Raw genomic sequence first — 27782 nt, 5'->3', positions numbered from 1 at the left:
AAATAAAGTACTACAGTACTTGGCTTTGTAGAAAATATATTGATGTAAAACAGCTAGAGAAAGATAAATATTGCGGCATATTTCCACTTGATAATTATACCTCGCGGCATAAGATAAGAACAGAACAAGTTTCGGAAATCTAAAGGCCGCCTACCCATAGACAATGTAATCTCATGTCGGACTTCTTCTGCAGGGTCAAGAAGAACCTGCCCCGATGCCGTGACCAATCATTTATATTTACACTAGATTACTTTTATGGGGCGCTGTTTTGAAGACAACGTGCATCCATCTTGTCACTCGTTTTTGCCAAATGTATTATATTACAGACACCTTAATGCATACTTTTAAAATATATCATGTGAGCGAAACAGTAAAGAGATGACCAATGTTACTATCCCCGATACAACATAAACATATTTAAATGCACATAATTTTGTCCTTTAAACATGTCATTTAAATACTGTAGAATACCATTAATTCCTATGGAGGACTGCTAAAACTGGGGGGTGCCAAATATGGCCGACCCATGGATTCAAAGACCCTCAATGGCCAATGCATTATACACTGCTCAAAAAAATAAAGGGAACACTTAAACAACACAATGTAACTCCAAGTCAATCACACTTCTGTGAAATCAAACTGTCCACTTAGGAAGCAACACTGATTGACAAATTTCACATGCTGTTGTGCAAATGGAATAGACAACAGGTGGAAATTATAGGCAATTAAGCAAGACACCCCTAATAACGGAGTGGTTCTGCAGGTGGTGACAATTGCATTTTATGTCAGCAGTTCCTGCAAGAGGAAGGCATTGATGCTATGGACTGGCCCGCCCTTTCCCCAGACCTGAATCCAATTGAGCACATCTGGGACATCATGTCTCGCTCCATCCACCAATGCCACGTTGCACCACAGACTGTCCAGGAGTTGGTAGATGCTTTAGTCCAGGTCTGTGAGGAGATCCCTCAGGAGACCATCCGTCACCTCATCAGGAGCATGCCCAGGCATTGTAGGGAGGTCATACAGGCACGTGGAGGCCACACACACTACTGAGCCTCATTTTGACTTGTTTTAAGGACATTACATCAAAGTTGGATCAGCCTGTAGTGTGGTTTTCCACTTTAATTTTGAGTGTGACTCCAAATCCAGACCTCCATGGGTTGATCAATTTGATTTCCATTGATCATTTTTGTGTGATTTTGTTGTCAGTACATTCAACTATGTAAAGAAAAAATTATTTTATAAGAATATTTTATTCATTCATATCTAGGATGTGTTATTTTAGTGTTCCCTTTATTTTTTTGAGCAGTGTATGAACTGGTGACAGCGTCCAGGATGGTCAACCGTTGTTTTCAATGTAATCTTCACACATTCGCGTACACCGTTGCATGGTTGTTGCCATCGTTCTAGATCCGGTTTTAGAGAGCTGATTACACCTGCACTCAGTGCTCACTGGAGCAGCGACGACATCATCCAGAAACATGACAGATAGTGGATTCATATAAAAACATATCATCTTTGGCTGTGAGTGCAAAAAAATGTTTTTAGCAGCCTTTACGACACTTACGTGAATAATTTAATGGATCTTTTGTGTACAAAGGTGATGTATTATTGGAAATTTGACTTATCTATGAGGCCGTCTATAGACGGGTTGGTTGTTTAGCAACAAAACCAATGCGGGCACAACTATGGGGCAAAACAGACGTGGTTGGCATGCGAGGCAAACGTCATCAAGTGAGGTGGCTATTGTACCTAAACTGAATGGAGAATTTATCAAATGATGCTCTGCTCTGTCACTCCACCAATGGGGTTTTTCGTTTCGTCGGGAAACAGGAACCCCCAATTCCCCTTTCTCTTTTAGGCAAAGGACAAGCCTTTTGAAAGAGTTCCTTTTTTTTCTAGGCTCACAATAAATATGGAGGAGCACCACATGGGCTGTGTGAACCTTTGTAGTCTCACGAGCAATCTACCGGTGATCTCCTATCAAAAGCTGACGGATTTACATTACCTGAGCAAAGGTGGGTTCGGAAGCGTGTTCAAGGCACAGCATTCCGATTGGCGGACCACCGTTGCCATCAAGTGCCTGAAATTGGATTCTCCTGTTGGCGAAAGGTATTTTTGTTCAAATCATTCTACCAGATTAAGTAGGACTATGCCATTAGGTTTTATCTGGCTAGAATCAGTCATTGCCTACTCAAATTAGATGTTGATTCATGTATCCAGAGGCCCCCTGCGATTGCCTTACAGAATGCTGCTGCGGTCTACATTTTGGACTGACAGTGACGCTATGTCAACAATCAGTAACAGCAACAGAGTGGTAGAGACCTTGATTTCTTCTCATGCATCCCCCTATGAATGGGAGACAGTGAAATAAATATATATTTCTTTATATCACTCGACTGTACTTTCTCTATACAAATGAGAAAGCAATAGGAATGTTAATTCATGTGCCATCATGACACCATGACGGCAATGCCAAAAGGTTCTCTAATCTAGGACTGTGTTTGCAGGGAGAGGAATTGCCTGCTGGAGGAGGCGGAAGTGCTCCACAAGGCCAGATTCAACTACATCATCCAGATCTTTGGCGTGTGCAACGAGCCTGAGTTCTTCTGCATCGTCACCGAGTACATGAGCAATGGCTCGCTGGATCAGCTGCTTCACGAGGTAGGCCTACATACATTTAGTAAGAACAGTGTGCGTGCATAAACAAGGGAGTCGGGACTGAGTCTCTTGCCATATCAGTCTACGGGGTGGAATTTTTCTCTCCAACTGTTTCAAACAGAGTTATAGTATGAGTTCAATCATTTTCAATGGAGAAGCAGCCACTGAAGCGGCCAGCAGCATACCACCCTGCATCCCACTCCTGGCTTGTTTCTGAAGCTAAGCAGGGTCATGATTAGATAACCTTTTGGCATTCCTGGTTGGTCCCTAGATGGGAGATCAGATGCTGCTGGAAGTGGGGTTGGAGGGCCAGTAGGAGGCACTCTTTTCTCGGGTCTAAAAAAAGATCCCAACGCCCCAGGGCAGTGATTGGGGACACTGCCCTGTGTAGTGTGCTGTCTTTTGGATGGGATGTTAAACAGGTGTCCTGACTCTCTGTGGTCACTAAATATCCCATGGCACTTATCGTAAGAGTAGGGGTGTTAACCCCGGGGTCCTGGCTAAATTCCCAAGCTGTCCCTCATACCATCACGGTCACCTAATCATCCCCAGCTTACAATTGGCTCACTCATCCCCCTCCTCTCCCCTGTAACTATTCCCCAGGTAGTTGCTGTAAATGAGAATGTGTTCTCAGTCAACTTACCTTAGTTAAATAAAAACTAAAAACTGACAATTCAGGCTTTGGTATCAGATTACTGCTATGCTCCTACTAGGACGGGAAATGCGAGTGCTGCAATGTTGGTACAAAGTGTTTACATGTAAGCCATGTAAACACAAACCTCCACATCAGAGCTAAAGCCCCTCTGAGGTCGTGCATAGGCTTCTCTTTAGCCGTAATCAGGATATTTTTGACTAACCTTTTCTTGGCAATACTTTCTTCCTTCTCAATACAGAAGAAACCTGTCCATAAGAGGCTGTGGTACTCCAAAAACCTGTTATTATTGTATATGGCGGCGACCCGTCATTCAGGGTAGGTGGGGCCATCTGTTTTGAGTCCCACATTTTTTTGCAAACCCCCCCCAAAACATTTTTTTTTAAATAAATAAAAGTTTGGGGTCACTTAGAAATGTCCTTGTTTTTGAAAGAAAAGCACATTTTTTGGTCCTTTAAAATAACATCAAATTGATCAGAAATACAGTGTAGATAATTGTTCATTTTGTAAATGACTATTGTAGCTGGAAACGGCAGATTGTTTTAATGGAATATCAACATAGGTGTACAGAGGCCAATTTCAGTAACCATCACTCCTGTGTTCCAATAGCACGCTGTGTTAGCTAATCCAAGTGAATCATTTTAAAAGGCTAATTGATCATTAGAAAACCCTTTTGCAATTATGTTAGCACAGCAATAAACTGTTGTGCTGATTTCAAAGAAGCAATAAAACTGGCCTTCTTTAGACTAGTTGAGTATCTGGAGCATCAGCATTTGTGGGTTCAATTACAGGCTCAAAATGGCCAGAAACAATTCACTTTCTTCTGAAACTCATCAGTCTATTCTTGTTCTGAGAAATAACGGCTATTCCATGCAAGAAATTGCCAAGAAACTGAAGATCTCGTACAACGCTGTGTACTACTCCCTTCACAGAACAGCGTAAATTGGATCTAACCAGAATAGAAAGAGGAGTGGGAGAACCCGGTGCACAACTGAGCAAGAGGACAAGTACATTAGAGTGTCTAGTTTGAGAAACAGACACCTCACAAATCCTCAACTGGCAGCTTCATTAAATTAGTACCCGCAAAACACCAGTCTCAAGGTCAACAATGAAGAGGCCACTCCGGGATGCTGGCCTTCTCGGCAGAGTTCACCTGTCCAGTGTCTGTGTTCTTTCGCCCATCTTATGTTTTCTTTTTATTGGCCAGTCTGAGAGATGGCTTTTTCTTTGCAATTCTGCCTAGAAGGCCAGCATCCCGGAGTCGCCTCTTCACTGTAGTATCAAAGCCAATGACGAATTTTCGAACCAATACATTCTGCTTCACTTTCTCGTTCTCTCCCTACTATTTCCACTCTACCTTTTGTGTAGACTTTTTTTTCTCATGTACTCTTTCCCCTTGTCTCCTCCCACACTCTGTAGAATAACCTTTACACCCTGCTGGCCTGGTCGTTGAGGCTGCGTGTCCTGTACGAGATAGCTCTGGGGGTGAACTTCCTACACAACATGACCCCCCCCCTCCTGCACCACGACCTCAAGACACAGAACATTCTGCTGGATGGAGAGTTTCATATCAAGGTGTGTGTGTGTGTGTGTGTGTGTGTCACCCTCAGTCTTACGAAGCTTGGACTCACATTATAAAGTCTAATTCCTGTTTGCAAAGGCAATTTGTTACATTTAGTATGACAGTTGTCTTCATGGTTTCAATTAGTGATATTACATTTTTGGCCGATACCGATATCCGATATTTTCCTTGCCAAAGAAACTGATAACCGTTATTTTTACATTTTTGCGGCCTTTTAAGCATTCTAGTACAGTTAACGCACACACACATGGACACAGCGGTCTAAGGCACTGCATCTCAGTGCAAGAGGCGTCACTACAGTCCCTGGTTTGAATCCAGGCTGTATCACATCCGGCCGTGATTGGGAATCCCATAGGGCCGTGCATTATTTCACTTATAATTCACTGTATCACAATTCCAGTGGGTCAGAAGTTTACATACAGTAAGTTGACGGTGCCTTTAAACAGCTTGGAAAATTCTAGAAAATTATGTCATGGCTTTAGAAGCTTCTGATAGGCTAATTGACATCATTTGAGTCAATTGAAGGTGTACCTGTGGATGTATTTCAAGGCCTACCTTCACACTCAGTTCCTCTTTGCGTGACATCATGGGAAAATCAAAAGAAATCAGCCAAGACCTCAGAAAATAAATGTTTGACCTCCACAAGTCTGGTTCATCCTTGGGAGCAATTTCCAAATGCTTGAAGGTACCATGTTCATCTGTACAAACAATAGTACACAAGTTTAAACACCACGGGAACCCACAGCTGTCATACCGCTCAGGAAGGAGAAGCGTTCTGTCTCCTAGAGATGAACGTACTTATGTGCGAGAAGTGCAAATCAATCCCAGAACAACAGTAAAGGACCTTGTGAAGATGCTGGAGGAAATGGGTGCAAAAGTATCTATATCCATAGTAAAACAGGTCCAATATCGACATAACCTGAACGGCCACTCGGCAAGGAAGAAGCCACTGCTCGAAAACCGCCACAAAAAAAGCCAGACTACGGTTTGCAACTGCACATGGGGACAAAGATCATACTTTTTGGAGAAATGTCCTCCGGTCTGATGAAACAGAAATAGAACTGTTTGGTCATAATGACCATTGTTATGTTTGGAGGAAAAAGGGGGAGGCTTGCATGCCGAAGAACACCATCCCTACCATGAAGCACGGGGGTGGCAGCATCATGTTGTGGGGGTGCTTTGCTGCAGGAGGGACTGGTGCACTTCACAAAATAGATGGCATCATGAGATAGGAAAATGATGTGGATATATTGAAGCAACATCTCAAGACATCAGTCAGGAAGTTAAAGCTTGGTTGCAAATGGGTCTTCCAAATGGACAATGACCCCAAGCATACTTCCAAAGTTGTGGCAAAATGGCTTAAGGACAACAAAGTCAAGGTATTGGAGTGGCCATCACAAAGCCCTGACCTCGGTCCTATAGAAAAATTTGTGGGCAGAACTGAAAAAGCGTGTGCGAGCAAGGAGGCCTACAAACCTGACTCAGTTACACCAGCTCTGTCAGGAGGAATGGCTACCCGAAACATTTGACCCAAGTTAAACAATTTAAAGCCAATACACTCAATTAGCATTTGGGAGCATGTAAACTTCTGGCCCATTGGGAATGTGATGAAAGAAATAAAACCTGAAAGAAATGATTCTCTCTACTATTATTCTGACATTTCACATTCTTAAAATAAAGTGGTGATCTTAACTGACCTAAGACAGGGAGTTTTTACTAGGGTTAAATGTCAGAAATTGTGAAAAAGTGAGTTTAAATTAATTTGGCTAAGGTGTATGTAAACTTCCAACTTCAACTGTATGTCCTCATTTACCAGTAAAACATAATCAGAACTTATTTCTTTCACTTACTTTCTGTGCTGTTTCATTTGTTCAGTCCACTGCTTTACATGATGAAGTTTCAGCTCTGTCTGTCCGTGGCCTCTCTTCCTCAGTGCGTACTGTCACTTTGTCCGTTTCCATCCTGTCCAGCTGTGTATTTAACACTTCACGTAAACCCTGTTTCTTTTCTGCATCGAAGTAGTGGTCCTTGTACATAGCATCGAGCATGGTGGCGACACAGTAAAGAGAATGCGACTGAATCGCTTGTTCACAGCCTGTGTCTGCAGTTTTGTTGAGCAGGTATTTCAACGCCATGACAGCGGGTATCGCGTCTGCTGCAGGCGCAGTAGATGTGCTTATTTCTAGAGTCAGTTGTTCGAATGGAGCTAGGTAGTGTGTTCATGTTTCAAACATGTTCTCAAATGCCATTGAAGTGGCAGCAGCGGTATGACAACCAGCACATTCATGAGCGTGCAGATACGACTTACCTCAGTAAGAAATCCTAGACGACCCACTCTGCTGTCCGACTCGGCATGCTCATGGGGCAGATATCGCTGGTCCAAAAATGTCAGTCGTGAAGGTAAGAGCAGTGACTCTATTACTGTGGAACTCCGGTAGAGCAACATCTGAACCGGTGCTTGAACCGTCGGCGAAAGCCAGTGGGGGTCAGGAGAGAGGGTTAGAATATGAATGAGTCGGCACTCCATTATCCAAAGCAACCATCCTGCATCAACCAATTGGATCTTCATTTGTCCTTATTTTCATGCTAGTTGCCTAATGTGTCTTTTAACTTGGCCCAGATTTAATTTGGTTGTGAAACAACTCCACTTTCCAATGTCACTGAGAAATACTCAATGAACAATGAACAATTGTAATTTTGAGAGGGAAAAGCGAAAAATAATAACTAGCTCGCAACATGTTTTATCATTTTAAAAGTAGATCTCATGCTAGAAAAAGTTGGAGACCCCTAATGTAGACCTAAATATTTGGTTAGTCTGATTGTCAGTGTCTTGTAGGGAGAGAACGTTGAGTGAAGTGGGTCGGTACTACTTGGACTCCATGTCCAATAAGAACATTGATTTTCACTTTTTCGCTGCAAAACAGTTTGTTTACGTGTGCCCTACTGAACATGACCCAGCTCTCCAACAGGTTGTTGTCATTGTTGTCTACACCCCAACCCGAGCACTCTTCTGCCACATCTGGTCTCTTGGCCTATCCACCCCTACAGGAGGGCAGCTCCCGCTCAGCCCCGTCCAAGCTCTTCCCTGTTCTGGCATCCCAATGTTATAACCAGTTTCCACCTGATGCTAGGATAGCAGAGTCCATGCCCATCTTCTGGAAACGTCTGAAACCCTAACTCTTCAAAGAGTATCTTTAAATAAGATATGTCTTATTCCCATAAGTTTACACTTGTCTTTTCCTAGCAGTACTGACTTTGTTGACAACATCTTTATTGAGTAAACATGTACCTAGGGCTACAACTCTGATACGCGGTTGTCTCACCTAGCTATCTTAAGATGAATGCACTAACTGTAAGTCTATCTGGGTAGGAGCATCTGCTAAATGACTAAAATGTAATGTAAATGTCTGTCCAGATAGCAGACTTTGGCCTGTCTAAGTGGCGCCAGCTGTCGATCAGTAAAGGCTCGGGATCCAAGCCACCCGAGATGGGAGGCACCATCATCTACATGCCCCCAGAGGAGTACGAACCCTCCAAGAACTGCTGTGCAGCCGTCAAACACGACATCTACAGGTGAGCCTGAAGGCTAAACAGCCAACCAGAACCAGGGTTTGAGTTCTAGCTATGTTGACAGATCTCTTTGTGCTTTACAGAGCATCTATGGCATGACAATGAAAATCCGTGCACTAGGCTAAAGTATGAAGTGATATGACATCTGGGCTACCGAGGAAGAATATTAACATTTCTTCAGACCACTGTCTTAAAGGTGCCTTCACGATTCAATGTGTAATATAAAACCTACCCAGATCTACTCAATGATTTAATGTTTTTTTTTTTGCCGTAATAATGACTGACAATAACTCCCTTAACCAAATCCTATGTGAGTCAAACGCAATTTGAAACGTGGGTGAAATTTGAATAGAAAATATGTTTCTCTGGAAGTTGAGCAGTCTTTCTGTGGTGACCCACCACTTTACAACACAACTACAACATTCTCAGTGTATCTTTTTAAAGGGAGAGGAGCAGAAGTGTCAGCCAGCTAAGGATTTTTGACATAACCTTTTAAGAGAAGACTCTGTACTGCAAGGCACGTTTATTATTTAACCTACGGTAAAACTACAAGGCATGTCTATTACTTAGCCTACGGTAAATCGGACCACATTCCTCACAAACAGTGAGGTACTTTGTGTTAAGCTCCAATTTCAATTTCATCTCAGTGATTGACTATAGGGAGCTTGCCCTTTCTAGATGAACGCCCCCTTAAATTAATCCTTTGTTAGAGCAAATATGTCAAAAAGGAAATGTAGAAAAAAATATATGACACTAGCCCTTCAACTTCCCCTAACCTCTGATTTACATTCACTGGGGCTTTTGGGACTTGAACAGATGTCATTATGACTGAGTCATTTTGTCACTGGAAATTGTGTTGGTGTAAGACTGAGGAAATTAAATGTGTGACTTCCTCCCTTTAAGGGAAGGCCAACTCATCTGACATAAGTGTTTTTTTGTTCCCAGAGGCTGCTATTCTAACTGTGGGCCATATAATGTGATGTTCCTGTTTTTCGTGATGTTCCTGTTTTTAGTTACGCTATCATTATGTGGGAGGTGCTATCCAGGAGGATACCATTTGAAGGTAAGTCATTGTGTAGATGATTTCTTTACTGTTAGAATGCATTGCATTTGCCAACATTAGTTCTGTATAAGAATCATGGATGTTAATGACCTCACTTTTGTGGAAGCATATACTGTAGCTTCATTCAAAAAATAGAATTTTGTCAGCTATATGCTTCCATACATATAGATTAGCCACATGACCTCACTGTGTTTGTAGTCAGTGGCGTATACCAAACTCATGAGTTGACGTTTCTGGTCCTCTGCATGCTCGAAAAAAGTAAAAACAAAGACCAAATACAGTTGGTGGCAGCGGTGGGATTTCCAGCCTCAAGTGATATTAAATCTTCATTCGGAACTAAAACGCTGAGTGAGAGTTGGTATGTTTTCTGTACAGAGGCAACCAACCCCATGCAGGTCATGTTCAGCGTACTGCGTGGGATACGTCCCGACATAGGCCTGGACTGTCTGCCAGGGGACATCCCCAGCAGGGAGACACTCATCAACCTCATGACCTGCGGCTGGACCGCCAACCCTGACGAACGGCCCTGCTTTCTCAGTAAGAGACATAATAATAATAATAGTATATTTATTTTCTATAGCGTTTTTCATTACAAGTAGAATCTCAAAGTCACTTAAATCACATTTAAAAAATTTTAAAAAATCAAAAATCAAATAAGGGAGTTCTTGGGCAATAGTCTTCCACAACTTCAGATGCAGTTTGGAAAAGCAGTATCTTAAATGGAGAGAGCATTGATGGTGCAGCCAGGCAGGGAGGTAGAGATCCTCTGACAGACAGGTCCCAGAGTGCTTCATCGGGCACCTCGTCGTCTTCGACGTTCACAGCTCTTCCTTTGTGGTTAGGCTGGATCGTCCACCACAAGAAGTGTAGCACCCACCTGGGTGATGCTTCGGCGGCAGTAAGACCACCACACCTCAGCAGTAGTCCGGAGAAGCACCCTATGAGGCGAGCCTCTCCATCCCCTCAAACCCAGTCCACTCCCCTCCAGGAACCTGGGCAGGCCAACAAGCTGATGCTGCTGATCGGTGTTGCTGCATCGTTCAAAACATATTTTAGCTTGCGAGCTCTAACCTCTGACCTCAATTCATTTGTAAGAGCCATGACCTCCAACTCATTACCTTAACGTAGGATGAAGTTGCCCCTAGACACAGATCTCAGATCAGTTTGGTGCTTTCCTAACCCAAATGGTTAGTTAAGGTTCTGTCTGATTCTGGATCTGCCCCTGTCACCTTACCTTGTTACTTGGAGCTGAACTCGTCCTTGATCAACATGTCTAACGCAATATTTCAATGTATTATGAATATATTATCTATGTAGGTGTTGCAAGTATACATTTGACCCTGAAAGCTACAGAGCCATTAACCACTTCTCCCTGTCTTGTGCAGTGTGTGTGATAGAGCTGGAGGCAATGCTGAGGAGGTTTGATGAAATCGACATCCTGGAGGCCGTGCTGGAGGTCAAGAAGTCAAAGGTCAGTCAGTGCGAGAGGGGGGGGGCTGGTTTGGTTTGAGATGACACAGCTTAATGCAGACAGAATACATATGTATTCTCAATTCTCAAATATTAGATTTTCTCAGTTATGCCGTATGCACAGAACTGACATGCATGATTGTTGCTGAAACGCCCATGTTCAGATGAAGGGAATTTAAATAGTTTATAATGTACTTCACAGCGGCGCTCAACTCAGACAGCTGTATGTTGCGTACTCTAGCTGCTGGATAAGTAATTCAAAGCCTCTACTTTATCACTCAGGATATAACTTTCCAGTGCTACTATATGTGCCATGTAACATTGTTAAAAGAACATCAGACAACACCATAGTACAATAGTTTACCTAGTCGGCTTGAGGTTGTGTGTTTTATGCGAGATAAATATTCCTCTCGAGGCGCATTCAAGTTGTGAGAGCCATAGGAGGGAAACGTATTCTGAAAGCAGTCAATGCACTACAAAGCACCCCCACACCTCCTCCCCCATGCTTCACCGGTGGGAAACACACATGCAGAGATCATCCGTTCACCTACTCTGCGTCTCGAAGACACGGTGGTTGGAACCAAAAATCTCAAATTTGGACTGATCAGAGCAAAGGACAGATTTCCACCGGTCTATTGTTCATTGCTCATGTTTCTTGGCCCAAGCAAGTCTCTTCTTATTGGAGTCCTTTAGTAGTGGTTTCTTTGCAGCAGTTTGACCATGAAGGCCTGATTTCACTCAGTCTCCTCTGAACAGTTGATGTTGAGATGTCTGTTACTTGAACTCTGTGAAGCATTTATTTGTGCTGCAATCTGAGGTTCAGTTAACTCTACTGAACTTATCCTCTGCAGCAGAGGTAACTCTGGGTCTTCCTTTCCTGTGGCGGTCCTCATGAGAGCCAGTTTCATCATAGCGGTTGATGGTTTTTGCGAATGCACTTGAAGAGACTTTCAAAGTTCTTGAAATTTTCCGAATTGACTGACCTTCATGTCGTAAAGTAATGATGGACTGTCGTTTCTCTTTGCTTATTTGAGCTTTTCTTGCCATAATATGGACTTGGTCTTTTACCAATTAGGGCTATCTTCTGTATACCCCCCTACCTTGTCACAACACAACAGATTGGTTCTAGCGCATTAAGAAGTTAAGAAATTCCACAAATGAACTTTTAACAAGGCACACCTGTTAATTGAAACACATTCCAGGTGACTATCTCATGGAAGCTGGTTGAGAGTGTGCAAAGCTGTCATCAAGGCAAAGGGTGGCTACTTTAAAGAATCTCAAATATAAAATATATTTTGATTTGTTTAACACTTTTTTGTTTACTACATGATTCCATATGTTTTACAATGTAAAACATAAAGAAAAAACCTGGAATGAGTAGGTGTGTTCAATCTTTTGACGGGTACTGTGTATATTATACTGAACAAAAATATCAACGCAACAATTTCAATGATTTTATGAGTTTCATTTCATATCAGGAAATCAGTCAATTTAATTAAATTCATAAGGCCCTAATCTATGAATTTCACATGACTGGGCAGGGGTGTTGGATCCGTGTGGCTCAGTTAGTAGAGCATGGCACCTTGCAACACCAAGGTTGTGGGTTCAATTCCCACAGGGGACCAGTATGAAAATGTACTCACTCTGGATATGGGCATTGTCGCTCTGGATATGGGCATCTTGTAAATGACAAAAATGAAAAAATATGTAATTGCAGTCATGAGTGATCCTTGGAGGGCATAGACCCACCCACTAGGGAGCCAGCCCTAGCCATTCAGAATGAGTTTTTCCCCACCAAAGGGTTTTATTACAGACAGAAATACTCCTCAGCACCCCCCATCAGACGATCCCGCAGGTGAAGAAGCCGGATGTGGTGGTTGTGAGGCCGGTTGGACGTACTGGCAAATTCTCTAAAACGATCTTGGAGGCAGCTTATGGTAGAGAAATAAACATTCAATTCTCTGGCAACAGCTCTGGTGGACATTAAACCTTGCGACATCTGTGGCATTATGTTGTGTGAAAAACTGCACATTTTAAAGTGGCCTTTTATTGTCCCTAGTCAGGTGGATGGATTATCTTGGCAAAGGAGAAATGCTCACTAATAGGGATGTAAATACATTTCTGCACAACATTTGAGGGAAAGAAGCTAATTTTAGCAAATGTATACAAATATAAAATCTGAAATACATTATTTACCTAAGTATTCAGACCCTTTGCTATGAGACTCAAAATCGAGTTCAGGTGCATCTTGTGGTAAATTGATTGATTGAACGTGATTTGGAAAGACACACCTGTCTATATGAGGTCCCACAGTTGACAGTGCATGTCAGAGCAAAAACCAAGGCATGAGATCGAAGGAATTGTCTGTAGAGCTCAGAGAGAGGGTTGTAATCGAGGCACAGATCTGGGGAAGGGTTCCAAAAAATGTCTGCAGCATTGAAGGTTCCCAAGAACACAGTGGCCTCCATCATTCTAAAAAGGAAGAAGCTTGGAACCATCAAGACTATTTCTAGAGCTGGCCACCCGGCCAAACTGAGCAATCGCGGGAGAAGGGCCTTGGTCAGGGAGGTGACCAAGAAACCGATGGTCACTCTGACAGAGCTCCAGAGTTCCTCTGTAGAGATGGGAGAACCTTCCAGAAAGACAACCATCTCTGCAGATCCCAACAATCAGGCATTTACGGTAGAGTGGCCAGACGGAAGCCACTCTTCAGTAAAAGGCACATGACTGCCTGCTTGGTGTTTGCCAAAAGGCACCTAAAGACTCTCAGACCAAGATTCTCTGATCTGATGAAACCAAGCCTGAATGCCAAGCGTCACGTCTGGAGGAAACATGGCATCATCCCTAAAGCATGGTGGTGGCAGCATCATGCTGTGATGATGTTTTTCAGTGGCAGGGACTGGGAGACTAGTCAGGATCGAGGGAAAGATTAAATTAGCAAAGTACAGAGAGATCCTTGATGAAAACCTGCTCAGGACCTCAGACTGGGGTGAAGGTTCACCTTCCAACAGGACCACAACCCTAAGCACAGACCCAAGATAATGCGGAAGTTTCTTTGGGACAAATCTCTGAATGTCCTTGAGTGGCCCAGCCAGAGCCCGGACTTGTACCCGATCGAACATCTCTGGAGAGACCTGAAAATAGCTGTGCAGCAAGGCTCCACATCCAACCTGACAGAGCTTGAGAGGATCTGCAGCAAAGAATGGGAGAAACTCCCCAAATACAGGTGTGCCAAGCTTGTAGTGTCATACTCAAGAAGACTCGAGGCTGTAATCGCTGCCAACGGTGCTTCAACAAAGTACTGAGAACACTTATGTCAGAACACTTATGTCAATGTGATATTTCCATTTTTTATTTTTAATACATTTGCACACAAAAATGTACTAAATGTCACTAAATCAAACTTTTTAAATGCACTTCAAATGAAGTTTGATTTGATTTATTCATATTCTTCAACTTCATTTTTTTTGATGGAGATGTGAATCCAACATATTAAGAACTTGTAGATAAAATGTGAAATCAACCAACATCCTTCATATACAAGACAATATCAAAAGATAAAAGTGTATTATTAATATCGTGAATTTGGCATCCTATTTATAAGGCGAATAGTAACTACTTCTAAACTTCCAAAGATCCAGTCAACCATGGATGAATGACAGTATACCCTAGCTACTCGATAAAATTATGGTGTCCTTTGTTGGACACATCAGATGTCAATGTAGCCTACATAAACCCAAACTCGCTCTACATACAGCTTGTGTAAGAAACATTTGTTACTTTCAACTTTTCAATGTTATTTTGGTAGAATACACAAATGAATATGGAAGCTGATCAATGTCAAAATGTGTTGACATGATAGCTAAAACTGAAACATACACAGCTTGCTTGTTACCAAAGCTAAGCAGGTTTTTATAGAGGTAGGCATCTGGATGGTACACTCCTGGATGGTAGACCAATTCTAACTTAAGGTCATTACCCCTCCTAACAGTAGGAGTCACTGTTCAGGCAGGAATCGTTGGACTGTGCCTTCTCCTTTTATTTCAATATACAGTACGTCTTTATTTAGATTGATGGCATGGCGTTGAAACAATGACATTGATTTAAACATTCCATTGCACTATCAACATTGAAACAAGGCCAAATAACCTGTGTCTAAATCAAATCTTAAATCCAACATAATTTCAACCAATAATACAAGCATTTGGAACACCTGCTCTTTCCATGACATAGATTGACAAGGTGAATCCAGGTGAAAGCTATGATTCCTTATTGATGTCACTTGTTAAATCCACTTCAAATCAGTGTAGATGAAGGGGTGGAGACAGGATAAAATACACTGCTCAAAAAAATAAAGGGAACACTTAAACAACACAATGTAACTCCAAGTCAATCACACTTCTGTGAAATCAAACTGTCCACTTAGGAAGCAAAACTGATTGACAATAAATGTAACATGCTGTTGTGCAAATGGAATAGACAACAGTTGGAAATTATAGGCAATTAGCAAGACACCCCCAATAAAGGAGTGGTTCTGCAGGTGGTAGCCACAGACCACTTCTCAGTTCCTATGCTTCCTGGCTGATGTTTTGGTCACTTTTGAATGCTGGCGGTGCTTTCACTCTAGTGGTAGCATGAGACGGAGTCTACAACCCACACAAGTGGCTCAGGTAGTGCAGCTCATCCAGGATGGCACATCAATGCGAGCTGTGGCAAGAAGGTTTGCTGTGTCTGTCAGCGTAGTGTCCAGAGCATGGAGGCGCTACCAGGAGACAGCCAGTACATCAGGAGACGTGGAGGAGGCCGTAGGAGGGCAACAACCCAGCAGCAGGACCGCTACCTCCGCCTTTGTGCAAGGAGGAGCAGGAGGAGCACTGCCAGAGCCCTGCAAAAAAAATGACCTCCAGCAGGCCACAAATGTGCATGTGTCTGCTCAAACGGTCAGAAACAGACTCCATGAGGGTGGTATGAGGGCCCGACGTCCACAGGTGGGGGTTGTGCTTACAGCCCAACACCGTGCAGGACGTTTGGCATTTGCCAGAGAACACCAAGATTGGCAAATTCGCCACTGGCGACCTGTGCTCTTCACAGATGAAAGCAGGTTCACACTGAGCACGTGACAGACGTGACAGAGTCTGGAGACGCCGTGGAGAACGTTCTGCTACCTCCAACATCCTCCAGCATGACCGGTTTGGCAGTCATGGTGTGGGATAGCAATTCTTTGGGAGGCCGCACAGCCCTCCATGTGCTCGCCAGAGGTAGCCTGACTGCCATTAGGTACCGAGATGAGATCCTCAGAACCCTTGTGAGACCATATGCTGGTGCGGTTGGCCCTGGGTTCCTCCTAATGCAAGACAATGCTAGACCTCATGTGGCTGGAGTGTGTCAGCAGTTCCTGCAAGAGGAAGGCATTGATGCTATGGACTGGCCCGCCCGTTCCCCAGACCTGAATCCAATTGAGCACATCTGGGACATCATGTCTCGCTCCATCCACCAACGCCACGTTGCACCACAGACTGTCCAGGAGTTGGCGGATGCTTTAGTCCAGGTCTGGGAGGAGATCCCTCAGGAGACCATCCGCCACCTCATCAGGAGCATGCCCAGGCGTTATAGGGAGGTCATACAGGCACGTGGAGGCCACACACACTACTGAGCCTCATTTTGACTTATTTTAAGGACATTACATCAAAGTTGGATCAGCCTGTAATGTGGTTTTCCACTTTAATTTGAGTGTCACTCCAAATCCAGACCTCCATAGGTTGATACATTTGATTTCCATTGATCATTTTTGTGTGATTTTGTTGTCAGCACATTCAACTATGTAAAGAAAAAAGTATTTAATAAGAATATTTAATTCATTCAGATCTAGGATGTGTTATTTTAGTGTTCCCATACATTTTTTGAGCCGTGTAATACTTTTTAAGCCTTGAGACAATTCAGAAATGGATTGTGTATGTATGCCATTCAGAGGGTGAATAGGCAAGACAAAATATTTAAGTGCCTTTGAACGGGACACGGTAGTAGGTGCCAGACACACCGGTTTGAGTGTGTCAAGAACTACAATGCTGCTGGTTTTTCACGCTCAACAGTTTTCCGTGTGTATCAAGAATGGTCCACCATCAAAAGGACATCCAGACAACTTAACACAACTGTGAGCATTTGAGTCAACTTGGGCCAGCATCCCTATGGAATGCATCCCTATGGACACCTTGTAGAGTCCATGCCAAAACAAATTGAGGCTGTTCTGAGGGCAAAGGGGGGAACAACTCAATATTAGGAAGGTGTAGTAGATTGGAGCGGTAACCAGATTTTCTTACCGTCCCTCTCTCACTGCCATAGGGAAGCTCTGGCTCTGGGTCTTGCTCCTCCCAGGACACGGACATCTCCCGACCGAGCTCCCTCACTAGCACCAATGCCCCACCTTTTAAAGGTAAGCCTACCTCCTTTCCTATACTGTGATTGACAGCTGCAAATGACTGCTGAAGAGGTTCCTGAGTACTATTTTGTTGCTGCGTTGTATACTCTTCTCTTTTGAAAATACTTTGAATTGATACATCTTTCCTCAATTTAATGAGGAGAATATCCTCCTCTTCTTCCCTGGAGGAGCTTCCTCTGATTGACACCCATCTCTCCTCGTCTCCCATTCCCCCCCAACCCCTCCTTCTCATCCCTCCTAGAAGTATCCCTCACGTCGTTCATGTCCCACAACCTGGAGCCCCTCAGAAAGCAGACCCTAGAGGACAACCACCTCAACGACTACCCCGAGAGTGCCAGGCCCCTGAATAACCTCAATATTCCCCTCAAACCAGGTCTGCCGGAGACGGAGTGTGTGTTGCACCTGGACACCCTCACCCTGGAGTCACAGCCATACCAACCACAGCCAGGTAATAGAAGTTCACAACCAAATCACAACATGACTAACATAACACCCTCCTAGTCTCACTACCTACAGTGCCTTCAGAAAGTATTCATATCCCTTGAGTTATTCACCATTTTGTTGTGTCACAGCCTGAGTTCAAAGTGGATTAAATAAATAGATAAATAATAAATAATAATAATAATAATAAATAGATTTAATCCACAATAGCCCATAATGACAACGTGATAACATGTTTTTCAACATTTTTGAAAATGTATTGAATCTAACATACTGATATCTCACTTACATAAGTATTCACACCCCTGAGTCAATACTTTGTAGAAAATCTTAATCAAAGATTTTTTTTTTGTTGCAGACACATTTTGTAGATGTTATTGCGGGTGTAGCGAAATGCTTGTGTTTCTAGCTCCAACAGTACAGTAATATCTAACAATACACACAAATCTAAAAGTAGAAGACTGGAATTAAGAAATACACTGAACAAATATATAAACGCAACATGTAAAGTGTTGGTCCCATGTTTCATGAGCTGAAATAATAAATCTACACACAAAATAGCACCAAAAGCTTATTTCTTTCAAATGTTGTGCACATATCTTTATATCCCTTATTAGTGAGCATTTCTCCTTTGCCAAGATAATCCATCCACTTGACAGGTGTGACATATCAAGAAGCTGATGAAATCGCGTGATCATTACACAGGTGCACCTTGTGCTGGGGACAATAAAATGTCATTTAATTTGTGTAGTTTTGTCACACAACACAATGCCACAGATGTCTCAAGTTTTGAGGGAGCGTGCAATTGGCATGCAGGAATTGGCATAACTGCAGGAATGTCCACCAGAGCTGTTTCCAGAGAATAGAATTTTCTGCCTCCAACGTCGTTTTAGAGAATTTGGCAGAACTTCCTACCGGCCTCACAACCACAGACCAGACCACATGTGACCACGCCAGCCCAGGACCTCCACATCATGCTTCTTCACCTGTGGGATCATCTGAGGGGGGTGGGCAGGTGCTGAGGAGTATTTCTGTCTGTAATAAAAGCCATTTGTGAAGAAAATAACTCTGATTGGCTGGGAGGACATAGGCCCACCCACTGGGGAGCCAGGCCCGCCCATGGCTGCACCCCTTCACAGTCATGTAAAATCAATAGAATAGGGCCTAATGTATTTATGTCAATTGACTGATTTCCTTCTATGAAGTGTACCTCAGTAAAATATTAGAAATTGTTGCATGTTGCATTTATATTTTTGTTCATGAATATGTATGTAAACTCATCAAAAAAAGAAACGTCCTCACTGTCAACTGCGTTTATTATCAGCAAACTTAACATGTGTAAATATTTGTATGTACATAACAAGATTGAACAACTGAGACTTAAACTGAACAAGTTCCACAGACATGTGACGAACAGAAATTTGTCCCTGAATAAAGGAGGTGGGAGGGGGGTCAAAAGTAACAGTCAGTATCTGGTGTGGCCACCAGCTGCATTAAGTACTGCAGTGCATCTCCTCCTCATGGACTGTACCAGATTTGCCAGTTCTTGCTGTGAGATGTTACCCCACTCTTCCACCAACTCACCTGCAAGTTCCCGGACATTTCTGGGGGGGAATGGCCCTAGCCCTCACCCTCCGATCCAATCCAACAGGTCCCAGACGTGCTCAATGGGATTGAGATCCGGGCTCTTTGCTGGCCATGGCAGAACACTGACATTCCTGTCTTGCAGGAAATCACGCAAAGAACGAGCAGTATGGCTAGTGGCATTGTCATGCTGGAGGGTCATGTCAGGATGAGCCTGCAGGAAGGTACCACATGAGGGAGGAGGATGTCTTCCCTGTAATGCACAGCATTGAGATTGCCTGCAATGACAATAAGCTCAGTCCAATGATGCTGTGACACACCACCCCAGACCATGACGGACCCTCCACCTCCAAATCGATCCCGCTCCAGAGTACAGACCTCGGTGTAACGCTCATTCCTTCGACGAAAAATGGGAATCCGCCATCACCCCTGGTGAGACAAAACCGCAACTCGTCAGTGAAGAGCACTTTTTGCCAGTCCTGTCCGGTCCAGCGACGGTGCGTTTGTGCCCATAGGCGACATTGTGGCTGGTGATGTCTGGTGAGGACCTGCCTTACAACAGGCCTATAAGCCCTCAGTCCAGCCTCTCTCAGCCTATTGCGGACAGTCTGAGCACTGCTGGAGGGATTGGGCGCTCCTGGTGTAACTCGGGCAGTTGTTGTTGCTCTCCTGTACCTGTCCCGTAGGTGTGACGTTCGGCTGTACCGATCCTGTTGTGCAGGTGTTGTTACACATGGTCTGCCACTGCGAGGATGATCAGCTGTCCATCCTGTCTCCCTGTAACACTGTCTTAGGCGTCTCACAGTACAGACATTGCAATTTATTGCCCTGGCCACATCTGCAGTCCTCATGCCCCCTTGCAGCATGCCTAAGGCATGTTCACGCAGATGAGCAGTGACCCTGGGCATCTTTCTTTTGTTGTTTTTCCAGAGTCAGTAGAAAGGCCTCTTTTAGTGTCTTAAGTTTTCATGACTGTGACCTTAATTGCCTACCGTCTGTAAGCTGTTAGTGTCTTAAAGACCGTTCTGCAGGTGCATGTTCATTAATTGTTTATGGTTCATTGAACAAGCATGGGAAACAGTGTTTAAACCCTTTACAATGAAGATCTGTGAAGTTATTTGTATTTTTACAAATTATCTTTGAAAGACATGGCCCTGAAAAAGGGCTGTTTCTTTTTTTTCTGAATTTATGAACAGTGCATTCAGAAATTATTCAGACCCCTTGAGTTTTTCCACGTTTTGTTACGTTACAGCCTTATTCTAAAGTGTATTAAATCAATCTGCACACAATACCCCAAAATGACAAAGCAAAAAAAAAATGAAATATCACATTTTACATAAGTATTCTGAGCCTTTACTCAGTACTTTGTTAAAACACCTTTGGCAGCGATTACAGCCTCAAATCATCTGACGCTACAAGCTTGATACACCTGTATTTGGGGAGTTTCTCCCATTCTTCTCTGCAGATCCTCTCAAGCTCTGTCAGGTTGGATGGGGAGCGTCACTGCAAAGCTATTTCCAGGTAACTCCAGAGATGTTAGATCGGGTTCAAGTCTGGGCTCTGTCTGGGACACTCAAGGAAATTGAGACTTGTCCAGAAGCCACTCCTGCATTGACTTGGCTATGTGCTCAGGGTTGTGGTCCTGTTGGAAGGTGAACCTTCAACCCAGTCTGAGGTCCTGAGTGCTCTGGAGAAGGTTTTCATCAAGGATTTCTCTGTACTTTGCTACGTTCATCTTTCCCTCGATCCTGACGAGTCTCCAAGTCCCTACCGTGACCATTGGGTTCTTGGTCAACTCCCTGACCAAGGCCCTTCTCCCCAGATTGCTCAGTTTGGCTGGCCAACCAGCTCTAGAAAGACTCTTGGTGGTTCCAAACTTCTTCCATTTGAGAATTATGGAGGCCACTGAGGCCCTAGTGACCTTCAATGCTGCACACATTTTTTGGTACCCTTCCCCAGATCTGTGCCTTGACACAATCCTGTCTCTGAGCTTTAAAGACAATTTCAACCTCATGGCTTGATTTTTGCTCTGACAGGCAATGTCAACTGTGGGACCTTTTTATATAGACAGGTGTGTGCCTTTCCACATCATGTCCAATCAATTGAATTTACCACAGGTGGACTCCAATCAAGTTGTAGAAACATCTCAAGAATGATCAATGGAAACAGGTTCCACCTGAGCCTCATCGCAAAGGGTCTGAATACTTATGTAAATAAGGTATACATTTGCAAAAAATGTTCTTTTTTTTCCTTTGTCATTATGGGGTATTGTGTGTAGATTGAGGGGGGAAAGATATGTAATCAATTTTAGAATACTTTCCAAATGCACTGTGTGTATTAGCTATTTGACACTTGGAGGGTCAGAGCAAAACAGAGAACACCATCCTGACTTTGCATATCTGTAAAGTAAAAATATGTACAAAAAAATTTATAAAATCAAACTTATGTTACTTTAATATTGCTATACATATGTACAGTTGAAGTTGGAAGGTTACATACACTTAGGTTGGCGTCATTAAAACTCGTTTTTCAACCACTCCGCAAATTTCTTGTTAGCAAACTATAGTTTTTGCAAGTCGGTTAGGACATCTACTTTGTGCATGACACAAGTAATTTTTCCAACAATTGTTTACAGACAGATTAATTCACTGTACAACAATTCCAGTGGGTCAGAAGTTTACATACACTAACTAAGTTGACTGTGCCTTTAAAAAAGCTTGGAAAATTCCAGAAAATGATGTCATGGCTTTAGAAGCTTTTAATAAACTAATTGACATCATTTGAGTCAATTGGAGGTGTACCTGTGGATGTATTTCAGGGGCCTACCTTCAAACTCAGTTCCTCTTTGTGTGACATCATGGGAAAATCAGCCAAGACCTCAGAAAAATAATTGTAGACCACCACGTGTTTGGTTCATCCTTGAGAGCAATTTCCAAACGCCTGAAGGTACCACATTCATCTGTACAAACAATCGTACTCAAGTATAAACACCATTGGACCACACAGCCGTCATACCGCTCAGGAAGGAGACAATCAATCCCAGAACAACAGCAAAGGACCTTGTGAAGATGCTGGAGGAAACTGGTACAAAAGTATCGATATCCACAGTAAAACAAGTCCTATATCGACATAACCTGAAAGTCCGCTCAGCCAGGAAGAAGCCACTGCTCCCAAACCGCCATAAAAAAGCCAGACTGCGGTTTGCAACTGCACATCGTACTTTTTGGAGTAATGTCCTCTGGTCTGATGAAACAAAAATAGAACTGTTTGGCCATGATGACCATCGTTATGTTTGGAGGAAAAAGGCTTGCAAGCCGAAGAACACCATCCCAACCATGAAGCAAGGGGGTGGCAGCATCATGTTGTGGGGGTGCTTTGCTGCAGGAGGGACTGGTGCACTTCACAAAATAGATGGCATCATGAGATAGGAAAATTATGTGCATATATTGAAACAACATCTCAAGACATCAGTCATCAGACATCAGGATGTTAAAGCTTGGTCGCAAATGGGTCTTCCAAATGGACAATGACCCCAAGCATACTTCCAAGGTTTTGGCAAAATGGCTTAAGGACAACAAAGTCAAGGTATTGGAGTGGCCATCACAAAGCCCTGACCTCGGTCCTATAGAAAATTTGTGGGCAGAACTGAAAAAGCGTGTGTGAGCAAGGATGCCAACAAACCTGACTCAGTTACACCAGATCTGTCAGGAGGAATGGGCCCAAATTCACCAAACGTATTGTGGGGAGCTTGTGGAAGGCTACCTGAAACATTTGACCCAAGTTAAACAATTTAAAGGCAATGCTACTAAATACTAATTGAGTGTATGTATGTATGTATGCATGTATATATGTATGTATGTAAACTTCTGACGCACTGGGAATGTGATGAAAGTAATAAAAGCTGAAATAAATCACTATTATTCTGACATTTCACATTCTTAAAATAAAGTGGTGATCCTAACTGCCCTAAGACAGGAAACGTTTTACTAGGATTTAATGTCAGGAATTGTGAAAAACTGAGTTTAAATGTATTTGGCTAAGGTGTATGTAAACTTCCGACTTCAACACGTGTGTATGTGGATGATATATAAAACATTTAAATATGAATAAATAATGAAATATCACATTTACTTAAGTCAACATTCCAATTTGCATTGACTAGAATACAGTATATACATGTGAAATTAGTAAAACAGTATGTAAACATTATTAAAGTGGCCAGTGATTCCATGTCTATATACATAGAGCAATAGGATGCTCTCAATGGTGCAGCTGTGAAGGTTTGTGAGGATCTTAGAGGCTAAGCCACGTTTTTTTCTGCCTATGGCTCGGGTGGTTGATGTCCTTGATGATCTTTTTGGCCTTCCTGTGACATTGGTCTTCCTGTGCTGTAGGTATCCTGGAGGGCAGGCAGTGTGCTCCCGGTGATTCGTTGGGCAGACTGCACCACCCTCTGGTGAGTCCTGTGGTTGCGGGTGGTGCAGTTGCTGTACCAGGCCCAACAGCCCAACCCATTCTGTTTGGGTGGACCATTTCAGATTGTCAGTGGTGTGTACGCAGAGGAACTTGAAGCTTTTCACCTTCTCTACTCCGTCGATGTGGATAGGGGTGTGTTCTCTCTGCTGTCTCCTGAAGTCCATGATCTGTTCCTTCATTTTGTTGAGGGAGAGGTTATTTTCTTGGCTCCGCCGCCAGGGCCCTCACCCTCTGCCTGTAGGCTGTCTTGGCTGTCTTGTCATTGTTGGTAATCAGGCCTACTACTGTTGTGTCGTCTGCAAACTTGATGATTGAGTTGGAGGTCTGCGTGGCCATGCAGTCATGGGTGAACAGAGTACAGGAGGGGGCTGAGCACGCACCCTTGATGTGGCCCGTGTGTTGAGAATCAGCGAAGTGGAGGTGTTTTTTCCTACCTTCACCACCTAGTGGAGGCCCGTTAGGAAGTCCAGGACCCAGTGGCACAGGGCGGGATTTAGCATTTTTGGCAGCAATTACAGCTGTGAGTTTTTCTGGGTAAGTCTCTAAGAGTTTTCCACACCTGGATTGTGCAACATCTCCCCATTATTCTTCAAGCTCTGATAAATTGGCTGTTGATCATTGCCAAACAACCATTTTCAGGTCTTGCCGTAGATTTAAGTCAAACCTGTAACTCGGCCACTCAGGAACATTCACTGTCTTCTTGGTAATCAACGCCAGTGTAGATTTGGCCTTGTGTTTTAAGTTATTGTCCTGCTGAAAGGTGAATTAATCTTCCAGTGTCTGGTGGAAAGCAGACTGAACGAGGTTTTTTTTTTGGATTTGCCCCAAACATAGCACTTTAAATTCAGGACAAAAATAAAATTGCTTTGCCACATTTTTTTGCAGTATTACTTTAGTGCCTTGTTGCAAACAGAATGCATGTTTTAGAATATTTGTATTCTGTACAGGCTTCCTTTTCACTCTGTCAATTAGGTTAGAATTGTGAAGTAACTACAATGTTGCTGAACCATTCTTCATTTTCTCCTATCACAGCCATTAAACAGTAACTGTCTTCAAATCACCATTGGCTTCCAGGTGAAATCACTGAGCGATTTCCTTCCTCTCTGGCAACTGAGTTAGGAAGGAGGCTTGAAACTTTGTAGTGACTCGGCGTATTAATACAACCATCCAAAGTGTACTTAATAACTTCATCATTATCAAAGAGATATTCAGTGTCTGCTTTGTTATTTTTTTTACCCATCTACCAATAGGTGCCCTACTTTGAGAAGCATTGGAAAATTTTCCTGGCCTTTGTGGTTGAATCTGTGCTTGAAATTCACTACTCAACTGAGGGACCTTACAGATATTTGTGTGTGAGGTAGAGATTGGGTAGTCATTCAAGTCATGTTAATAACTATTACTGAACACAAGTGAGTCCATGCAACTTATATTATGTGATTTGTTAAGCACATTAGGCTCCCGAGTGGCACAGTGGTTTAAGGCACTGCAACTCAGTGCTAGATGCGTCACTACAGACCCTGGTTCGATCCATGGTTAGAGCCCGAGCTGTATCCCAACCGGCCTTGATCGGGAGTCACATAGGGTGGCACACAATTGGCCCAACGTTGTCCGGGTTAGGGGAGGGTTTGGTTGGGTTAGGCTGTCATTGGAAAATAAGAATTTGTTCTTCACTGACTTGCCTAGTAAAATAAAGGTTACATTTAAAAAAGCTCATGTTTACTCCAGAACATATTTATGCATGCCATAAAAGGGATTGAATACTTATTGACTCAAGAAATTTAAGCATTTAATTTTTATTTTATGTCAAACGAAATTCCAATTTGACATTATGGGGTATTGTGTGTAGATCTGTGACACCATATCTAAATTGTCGAATAAGTCTTGGTGCGTATACTTTCTTTAGGCACTGTATATTACCTCTCATCTAATACCTACTTTGCCCCCCACCTTCCCCAGATTTCACCCTGCTTTCAAACCCCCTCGGCCCCAGGCTGGGCCCCATGGCATGCTGGATCGCGGCACGGCGCGAGGAAATCGTCTCCAAGATGACGGAGGCCTGCCTGAACCAGAGCCTGGACGCCCTGCTTGCGTGCTCTCTCCTGATGCGTGAGGACTACGAGCTGGTGGTGAACCGGGCCACGCGCACTGCCAAGGTCCGCCAGCTCCTTGACACATGCCACCGTCACAGCGAGGACTTCTGCCGTGTGGTGGTCCGCAAACTCAAGGACAACAAGCAACTGGGCCTGCAGCCATACGCCCCAGAGCTCGGCTCCCTTGTGGCCGCACCAAACACCAGCACACCCCCACTCTCGGTGTCCGACAACAACCCAAGGAATTACTAGGACAGAACTAGTCCAGAGAAGACCAGAGACCAGAAAGACTATAAACTGTAAAAGACTTAGCCCATTGAGCTACTGTAGGTGGTCGAACAATACCCTACTGTCTCTTAGTCCTGGGTCATTTTCATTAGGCAACACATGGAAGAAAACTCAAACTGAATAGACTACCTGAATGTTTTCCTTTGCACAATTTGTTTGGAAACTTTTTTGCTACAGTGTGCCCTAATGAATATGACCCTGGGTTTTTACTGTGAACTTTGACCTTAGTGGGGGATGGTAAAGCCCAGCTGTCTCTCACATTGCTCATTGTGGTACCCACTCACACAGAGCAATACTGTATGTTGCCACTGTTCATCAAACTGTTGAGCAAAAAGACTTGAAGGTAAAACTACCTTTTGAAAAACAATATCACATCATCTTCAGAAACATTCCCGTTCTCTAAAAAGCAGAGGATGGGTTGGGATTGACAATCAAAATCCGTTATTGCCAGTATTTAATCCAGGCTTTGAATAATTATATAATTAATATAATTCTAATTATATTATGGATTTTATGTCATTTGTCTGGTAAATAATTTTGTTCTCTCAAAACATTCCCTTTGTTCTGAGTGATTGGGGTACAGGCCCTGGAGTCTTGAGTTCTGCTTCTATGCATCCTTCTGTTCTCTCCCCTCTGCACTGTTTTATCCAGAGAAATATATCCAGACAGACTGTAACATCATAGTCATCTACAGTATGGCTCTGGTTTTACTCTTATTTTCAGTGGACAGTTTAGACTCCTCTGTAGCTCTCCAGGTCCGATAAGATACTCAACTGGAGTTCTGCCGTGTTGAGGTTACTGTGGCTTGGTCTCAACTGGATCAACCCCCATTCCCTTTCGTTTGTCCCCAAAAAATTGCACTAATATCATTGTATTTTGGGTATTTCTTTACCACTGCCTTTCCGAGCCATGTTTTTATTTCTCTTGTAGACTGTGCACTTTCTGTTCATAGGAGCTTTAGTCGACATAATATGGGCCAAAGCTGTTGAGGCCTTATCTCTTTATATGATATGTACATCCCCATCGAGAAGAAAAAGAAACGCACACCTATTAAGGCGAGGCGCTGGCTAGCGGATTCGAAAACCTGAAAATAAAGGAGAGCCGCACACCATAGGAGCTCAGATGCAAAAAATATCATATCCGACAGGGTATAATCATCAGGGTATAATCAAACACTGCGAGAGGACTCGTTTATATTGTGTCAAAAGACACACGGGTGTCTGTAATCATGGCCAAGAGTGGCCTAATATCCATTGGTTAATTCTCAAATATTAAAATTGCATACAAAGAACAGCATACAAAAAACAAATGGATAGCATACGATCATAAATAAATTTTAGACTACACAGGCTTACAAACAATTATAATGGCAAAGTCACAATAATCAGGTCTCACCGTAGACTTTGATCTGAAGCCATTATTGTGACTTTGCCATTGTAATTGGCCACACCAGATACTGACTGTTACTT

At 43.2% G+C, this 27782-nt stretch overlaps 1 protein-coding gene across 4 annotated transcripts; it reads left to right on the top strand.

The window, feature by feature from the left end:
• Positions 1 to 1908: 1908 nt before the first annotated feature.
• On the top strand, positions 1909 to 27782 carry LOC112260196 (receptor-interacting serine/threonine-protein kinase 2). Of its 4 annotated transcripts, none has more exons than XM_042328577.1 (10): positions 1909 to 2112; positions 2511 to 2664; positions 4733 to 4888; positions 8311 to 8468; positions 9479 to 9528; positions 9904 to 10065; positions 10914 to 10999; positions 17338 to 17428; positions 17808 to 17882; positions 25892 to 27782. In XM_042328577.1, exons 1-10 carry the CDS (start codon positions 1916 to 1918, stop codon positions 26275 to 26277), a joined length of 1515 nt encoding a protein of 504 aa, XP_042184511.1. In that variant the 5' UTR covers positions 1909 to 1915; the 3' UTR covers positions 26278 to 27782. The 4 variants fall into 4 exon arrangements, with proteins under 4 accessions (XP_042184511.1, XP_042184510.1, XP_024290882.1 ...); XM_042328576.1 differs by having other exon boundaries at positions 17679 to 17882; XM_024435114.2 differs by having other exon boundaries at positions 17676 to 17882; positions 25892 to 27781.

Source organism: Oncorhynchus tshawytscha, linkage group LG10 (assembly GCF_018296145.1).
Source record: "Oncorhynchus tshawytscha isolate Ot180627B linkage group LG10, Otsh_v2.0, whole genome shotgun sequence".
Taxonomy (NCBI): Eukaryota; Metazoa; Chordata; class Actinopteri; order Salmoniformes; family Salmonidae; genus Oncorhynchus; species Oncorhynchus tshawytscha.
This window is presented reverse-complemented; position numbering and strand designations above follow the sequence as displayed.